This window comes from Citrus clementina, unplaced genomic scaffold (genome assembly GCF_000493195.1).
Source record: "Citrus clementina cultivar Clemenules unplaced genomic scaffold, Citrus_clementina_v1.0 scaffold_6, whole genome shotgun sequence".
NCBI lineage: Eukaryota > Viridiplantae > Streptophyta > Magnoliopsida > Sapindales > Rutaceae > Citrus > Citrus x clementina.
In genome coordinates, this window is record NW_006262139.1 from 11,041,501 (window position 1) to 11,049,577 (window position 8,077).

The following is an 8,077-nucleotide window of genomic DNA, read 5'->3' on the forward strand; positions in this document are numbered from 1 at the left end:
GCACGTGGAGCTAAAATTGGAAAATGAAAGTAAAAAAGGAAGCCAAGCCAATTAACAAGCCAAGCCATCACATGAAAGCAAAATTGGAAAACAAAGATTGCAAACCAAAAGTGGCCAGCATGTGAAAGGAAAGAGAATAAAGCCTTTTGGCTTTAGGAAATCATGGCCAAATCATTATTGGCTTATTAATTGAAGCATGAAAGTGGCGGTTTTGGGCTTTAGATTTAATTCTTTCCATGCAAGGATTTAAAAAAAAGCCACAATTGAAGCATTATAAAAAAGGATCAAGCGGAAGCAACACGGGGGGATTTTATATATTCGGCAGCCAAGAGGATTTAAGGAACTACCAGCCGCAAGAAGAAGAAAAAATCAGCAGCCATAATTAAATTGAAACAAAGGCAGCCGCTTGAATTAATCTCCATGATTGATTTTGTCAATTCTCTTATTCCCAATTCATTTATGTTAGGCTAGATTTTTATTTGGTTGAGGGTGAATTCAAAACCCCGAACATGTCACATGATTAATTTTTAATTTCTATCATTCAATTTATTTAATTGAGATTGTTTATGTTCTTCTATAATTAATGTTTATGGTTTATTCTTGTTTTATTTGAGTGGCCAATTAGATAAGACTTGAATAATTTTTATTGCTAGATTAAAATTCTTGATCCGTAATTGTCTTGATATTTTAATCATTAGTAGCAGGTTGGAATCAGTGATTTCAATTGGAGAACATAACCCAGGTTAAATAATCCGAGCTTGTGTGTTTATTGCCTAAATCAACCTAATATCTTTCTATGTTTAATGCTTCCATTATCTTAAATTTAAAGAGCTTGTTTTAAATTATTTAATGGTTAGAGATTAGGTGAAGAGCTTGTTTTGCCTAACGACACACTAAGGAAAGATTGAGACTAACAAAGCTTATTGTTGTCTACGGTTGATAGTTTCAATATAAATTGATGATAGAATTGATATATTATGTGCATGTTTGGTGGTGGCTAATGATCCTTTAACCAAAGTTTTCATCATTATTATTTCTTTTTCCTTTAATTAGAGTTTTTATTAAATTCTTGTTCGTAGTTTTAATTTTTTTTTATTTCTTACTATTTAGTTAAAATTTCATAAACCCCCCCTTTTTATTTATAATTGGCATTTTCTTTAGTTAGATTAATTTATATTATTATTACTATTATTATTACTACTATTATTTTATTTTAAATCTTGCTTTAAAGTTGATAATAAATATAACTAGCATAGTTTCTGTGGGATCGATCCTTACTTGCTCTGTACTAATTATTTATATTAGTGGTAAGGTTTTAAATTTGGTGCACCTTAACGACACTACCACATATTTTGTTATTAATTCTTGATAATACAACACAAATATTTTTAAATTATAGATGATGATTTCTATCAAAGATTTAATTATATTCTAACATATTGAACTAGAAAACACCAAGCAATTGAAAAAAAAAACAAAAATTTAGAACACTGAAAGAAAGAAAGCCGGCCGGAGAGGCATACAAATTCTTTTTTTTTTTCAATTGTTTGTTCCGTATAATTATATTCTTTAATTATGTACACTGAAAGCAAAGTCTAAACCTAGCATATAAAAAAAAGTGAAAGAATTAATATAAATTACAGCGTTTTATTTGGATAAGGTCGATCATCATGTTAATATAAATTTAAAAATGGAAAGGCCTCTAACAACCGTCTAAATCTTTTAGCCTTTTTTTTTTCCCAATCCCCTTGTGGTCCAAATTAAGCCATCCCTTTCATGTCGACAATCCAGGTCTCACATTATTGTTTTTGAAGTACTTACCATTAATTCGGTGACTAAGCAGCTATATATTTTAATAAAATCTTTCCAAAAATATCGTGAATTATTGATCTAATCATTGAGTATTCATTATGGGAATCAATGGACTTATTTTCTAAGCCATTTGTACATTTAATTATTAATTAAACTTTCCTTCTAAGTTTGCAATTACTTCTAAATTCTAACAATGTTCCACATGTGAATAAATAGTATAAATGATTGTAATCCATATGTAATACCCTTTATAACCTTTTTGAGTTAGATTGAAAATTATACTCGACCAACCAATCAAATTTGAATGAGATCCAATAAACCCAATAATAATGCTAGCTTGTCTTACGAGCTTTTTTATTATTTCACAAAATTCAACTGATTAACAATGTGAGCGATGGCGTGTTACTGATAATACACACAGACATTGATAAATTTATTCTATTAATTTAGAAGAGGATTGGCCTCAAATGGAGCCATTGGCGTGAGGAAGCTACCAAAAGGTCAAGGAAAGTGGCTTAGTGGAGGTTACAATTTCATCTTACCACTTTCTATATAAACACTCGCACAGGCTGCTGTTTGTATCACTCAAAAATAAAGCCAAAGCTTGCAAGTGCTTATCAGAAAATGGCCACTACTAAGAGGCTACGGTTTCATCTTTCCCCAAGTTTCTTCTTTCTGTTATTACCGTTGCTCTTGCAGTTTCATTCTGGTAAATATTTGTTTTCTTTTTTTTCTTTTTTCTTTTTTTAATACGCTGGTACGTAAAACAGTTTTCACTCTTGCATGGGTTACATTATTTTCTTGTTTCTTTGACTCAGGAATGAGTGAGCTGCAGTTTAATTACTACGCACAGAGTTGCCCAAAAGCCGAAGAAATCATCAAGCAACAAGTCGTTCAGCTATACTACAAACATGGAAACACTGCAGTCTCCTGGGTCAGAAATCTTTTCCACGATTGCGCCGTCAAGGTATTTTAATCCGGATTTAGGTTCAATGTTGATCTAATAATAAGCTTTATATTAATTGATTATCTCTTTTCAGATTGTGATGATTAATAGTTAAATAATTTTGCAGTCATGCGATGCATCGCTCTTGCTGGAGACAGTGACAGGTGTTGCATCGGAGCAGGCATCGGAAAGAAGCTTTGGAATGAGAAATTTCAAGTACGTGAGCACAATCAAAGCAGCTCTTGAGGCTGAATGCCCCTTGAAAGTTTCTTGCGCCGATATCGTGGCCCTTTCTGCACGAGAAGGCATTGTCATGGTACGTCAATTAGTTCGTTAAAAGGTCAGTGATAGCCGTGGTTTGACGAAATGATGACGAAAGTTTATTGTTTTAAGATTTGTAGAATCATTTTTTAACAAAAATGGGAAGAAATTAATGTGACCATTTCTAAAATTAAGAAATCTCTGCGATCATTTCAGCAAACCAGGACGGCGCTATTATCCTTTTATCCTCTTGAAAATTGAAAATGTTTCCGAAAATCAAATTTGATTATTGAAACGGATATGTATTATTTTGGTGGACGTGTTAATTATTACTAACAGTTGGGAGGCCCCCGTATCCCAATTAAAACTGGACGAAGGGATAGCAGAGTGAGTTATTTGGCGGAGGTCGAAAAGTTCATCCCCAATCACGATGATAGCATAGCCACAGCCCTTTCCGTTTTTAATTCCATTGGCATCGATGATGAAGGAGTCGTTGCTCTTTATGGTATTTCCACTTCCTAACATCTTTTTTTTTTCTATTTTTCCCCCGATAATGACATAATTCGTGTTTAACTTTCTTGCAAGTTGTAATTAACTTTTCGTAGGGGTAATTTAGTCTTCTTAATTTATTATTTTTAAAAATTATGAGAAATTTTATAATAAATTAGAGCTACTACGTTAGTCTTATAACATTTATTTTATAAACCAATATAGAAGTGATGTTTATATTAAATTCAATTATATATATCACACATCTAATAATTAGTCATATTAACTCTTATGTAATACGGATTTTCTCATAAAATATAACTTTGGTTTTGGTTTGGGGAGCAGGAGCTCATTCTGTAGGACGAGTCCACTGCGTAAATCTCGTACACCGACTCTATCCCACCATTGATCCCACATTGGATCCCGTATACGCAGAGTATCTCAAAGGCCGGTGCCCTACGCCGGACCCCGATCCCGATGCAGTTGTATACGCAAGAAACGACAGAGAAACGCCAATGATTCTTGACAACAACTACTACAAGAACATAATAAACCACAAGGGATTGCTCATTGTTGATCAGCAATTGGCTTCTGATCCAAGAACAACTCCATTTGTTCAGAAGATGGCCGCCGATAACAGCTACTTCCACGAACAATTTTCCAGGGCCATCGCCTTGTTGTCGGAGAATAATCCTCTTACCGGAGACCAAGGTGAAGTAAGAAAGGATTGCCGCTATGTGAATATATAGCAGTTAATGAGCAATATGAGGGTTGTGTTTTTATTTTATTTTTTTTTTCACTTAAGAGACCTATGTCTCTACTGGTTTCTTCTGTCAATGTTTGCAAATTTGAAGTGCTTTGTGCAAATATCGAAATAAAGAGTTGCAAGACTGTGCAACTGTGAGTCTGTATAATTGTGTCCTTAATTGACTTTTTAAAAATTAAGCATATTAACTTTATGTGAAATAATGAAATAATTTTATTTTTTTCAGTCTGTTTGGGGGAAAAATAGGAAGGGTAGTAAAGCGCCATGTGTTGACGAACGGAATAACTCCAGCACAATCTGAGGTACCCAGTATGATTCAAGGTACCCCACATAATTAGTGGTACCCCCCACAATCCGAGGTACCCCGCGCAATCTGAGGTACCCGGCATGATTCGAGGTATCCGACATGATTCAAGGTACCCTGCACAATTAGAGGTACCCCACATAGATTGAGGTACTCCATGTAACTGGAGGTACCCGGCAGATCGAATGCAAGAGAACCCTTCGAAAAAGTCCGCCGTGAGAAACGTCTCCACCTTTTAAAATGTATTATTCGATTTTGTTAGAATCAGGAATCAAAAATGCTGTGCTAAAAGGGGGGGACAGCCGCCTACCACTCTGCCAAAAGTGAAGGACATTGTCCCAAGGACAGTGGTCCTCGGCCACCTACCCTACAACTACTGCAGAGGTACCTTGGACCACTCTCCAGTGCGCGCGACATTTCCAAAGGATGAGATACGCCACAAACATGCACATAACGACCCAAAAATCATAAAAAGGTAAAAAGACGTTAGCCAAAAAGGGTACGCCACGTGGCAGCTGAGGTACTCCATATATAAAGGTGCTTAGGTTTCATTCTCTATCATGCTCTCACTCCCCATAAACATTCACACTCCACAAAATAGGTTTTCTTCAACCTTAAACCTTAATTTACAGAGGGTTGGCAAGCTCTCTTTACCATAAAAAGCTTGAGTTTGCTAACTTGAGCGTCGGAGTGTAAATGTTGTGGTACCTCGGCTTCACCTCTAACCTTTATTTCACTATTTTACAGGCGTGAAGCTCATTTGGAATAACTCTTTTCTTGGTTCGGACCCATCTCCATTATTGCCACTCCCTCTTCCCCTCTCACCTCCATAAATTTTTGATACACCTCACACAACAAACCAGCGAGGTACCCCGTCTCCCCCAAAAATACAAATTCATTCTTTTAGATAGGTTTACCTTTTCCTACCCCCAAAATCCATCGAAAACAACCAATTGTGGGGTACCTCTAATTGTACGGGAAATCTTGAATCATGCCGGGTACTTCGGATTGTGCGAGGTACCACTAATTATGCGAGGTACTTTGAATCACGCCAGGTACCTCAGATTGTGCTGGAGTTCCATTCATTGACACATGGCACTTTACTACCCTTCCTATTTTTCCCACAAACAACATCCCCCTATTTCTTTTGGCGAGAAGTATTGGAGGTAAGAGAAACTTATTATATGATGTATGAGTGACATGTGGCGATGTAGGGTTCAACTTGGCGAGCGGCTGGACCGGGGGTATTTTGCATAGTTTTTTTTTAGTGATTAAACTTTGTGTATTGTCGAGCTAAAAAATCTTCTCTTTTTCCTTTTCTTTTCCTGCCTTTTTTTTTTTTACGATGGGAACGAACAATTGTCTTCATGTCTCTCTCCCATTTTTGTTGGGAAGTGGTAGCTGTCTGACATGCAGTTTGAATTTTAAAAATATCAATCTCACGCAAACATCCATGACTTCCTTTTTTGTGCAATGTACTCTGTCAGGTTTAATTAAAAACCCCTAACGTAAATATCAATCTCTTATCAACTATTTTAAAAATCCCAAAACAATCTCCCATAAAGCCGATTGTCTCCAGTGGCCTCTTCCTTCAAACTTTCGTCTTTTCTCCTGACTACATCAATATTACTCACAGGTAAAAAATTTCTTCTTTACTCTTTTTTATTATTTTTTTTGCCCGATCGTCTCCCCTGGCTTATTCCATCTCTTTACTTTTCTTCCTTTTTTATTTTCTCATTTCCTTCTTCCAGTGTTTTCTTTCTTTCTCATTTTCTTTTCTTTCTTCATTTTCTTTCTTTCTTCTCTTTGCTTTCTTTCTTTCTTATCTTTTCTTTCTTTCTTTCTCTTCCACTCTCGGCCGACGTTCTTCTCGCGTGTTTTTCGGAGTGGGTCTTGGCTGCTGCAGCAGCGGTTTTGGCTCCCGATCTGGTCAGTTCTAGGCGGTCTTCATGGCTTCATGGTAAGATCCTGATCCGGCGATAGACACGGTAACCCCCTTATTTGTTTTTTCATTTTCTCATTGCTTTCTCTCTCTCCTTTTTTTTTCTTCTCTCATTTTTTTATTTCGGTCGGCATTCTCCTTTGCGATCTCCGGCGTCGGTTCTTGGTGGCCGCAGCCACGACAAATGGTGTTGGTTCGGTGACTGCAGCCCCCCCCTCCGCGATGTCTTCTTTGTTCTTCGTTTTCTCTTTCTTTCTTTTTTATATTTTTATTTCAACAGCATCCCCCTTGGTGGTTTCCCGTAGTGGTTCTCGATGGCTGTAACGCGACTACCGATGTCAAATCCGGACAGTGGCCATCAGCATTCCAGTCACCGTGATGCTTTTCCCCCTGCTGTCTTCTTTGTTTTTCATTTTCTCCTCTTTTTTTATTTCAGTCGCTTCCCCTTTTGCGGTTTCCCGCAGTAGTTCTCGGTGACTGCAACTGCGGCTACTGACGTCAAATCTGGACGGTGGCCAGCGGCATTCTTGTCACCGTGATGCTTTTCCCCTACTATTTTCTTCGTTTTTCATTTTCTCCTCTTTTTTTTAAATACATATATTTATGCTTATTTTTTGTCTCCACATATGTATCTTTTTACTCATTGGTTTTGTTGATTGCAACTTTGTCACCCCACGACCACAAGTCCTGATTTGTCAAGTTGGTGAGTTACAAGTATCCTTCCTCATTCTTCCTCCTTGGCGCATTTACAGTGGCGTTATTTTGCATACTCTGAGAAATTTTTTTTTTTTTTTGTGGTTGGTGTTTGCAATTGATGGTTAATGTGTGGTGGGTGGTGTATGGTGTAGATATATGGTTGGGGACTTGTGGCCTGGTGGTGTGTGGTGTGGATATGTTGCTGGGGACTTATAGTCTGATGGTATGTGGCAGGAAGTAAATGGGCAAGAAAAAAGTGGCGCCGAAGAGGAGTCATGTGGTTGAGGCTAGTAGTGTTGACAGCCCCCCGCAGGATCTCCCTCCCAAATTTTCATTAGTAAGGGTGATAGGTCTCCCCCTAGTGCCTCTAGGAGTGGTAACTCATATTCTAAACTCCCCCCTATGAGTGCTTCTCGTGTTAGCCCGTGTTTTTCCAGTAAACAACCAACCCACAGTCTTCGAAAAAGAGGTGGGTCATGCAAGCCCAAGGTTCCAACTCACTCCTCATATCGGCCTCCCAAGTCTCCCTCTGCCACAATTTTAAAATATGGTAATCTTTATTCACTAGGTGCTATGAGGGCTACTTTGGGGGACTTAGAACGAATTAGAACCAAATACAATATTCCTCCCTCTGTCCAACTTAAGGTACCCCATGTGGATGAACGACCTGAGTGCCCTAAATCTGACAGGATTGCTCTTCACATTGACCTCTTTGATCTTGAACTCTGCTTGCCTCTCCAACCTTTCTATATGAAGATGTTTAGTTATTTAGGGGTGGCCCATGGGCAGCTGTCCCTTCTAGGGTGGAGGACACTTACGGGCTTGCAAGTGCTATGGTCGGAGGTATTGAGGCGTGATATT

The 8,077-nt window shown here is 37.7% G+C and overlaps 1 protein-coding gene across 1 annotated transcript; it reads left to right on the forward strand.

Annotated features, from left to right (window-relative positions):
• The first annotated feature begins 2,414 nt into the window (after positions 1 to 2,414).
• LOC18040111 (peroxidase 21) lies at positions 2,415 to 4,399 on the forward strand. Its single transcript, XM_006428763.2, has 5 exons — positions 2,415 to 2,521; positions 2,631 to 2,779; positions 2,886 to 3,074; positions 3,359 to 3,524; positions 3,854 to 4,399. Exons 1-5 carry the CDS (start codon positions 2,437 to 2,439, stop codon positions 4,255 to 4,257), a joined length of 993 nt encoding a protein of 330 aa, XP_006428826.1. The 5' UTR covers positions 2,415 to 2,436; the 3' UTR covers positions 4,258 to 4,399.
• Positions 4,400 to 8,077: the final 3,678 nt, after the last annotated feature.

Coding starts and splice junctions, on each gene's coding strand:
- LOC18040111 (XM_006428763.2), top strand. CDS start 2,437: ATGGCCACTACTAAGAGGCTACGGTTTCATCTTTCCCCAAGTTTCTTC. Junction 2,780..2,885: donor TCCACGATTGCGCCGTCAAG/GTATTTTAATCC, acceptor ATAATTTTGCAG/TCATGCGATGCATCGCTCTT. Junction 3,075..3,358: donor CACGAGAAGGCATTGTCATG/GTACGTCAATTA, acceptor TATTACTAACAG/TTGGGAGGCCCCCGTATCCC.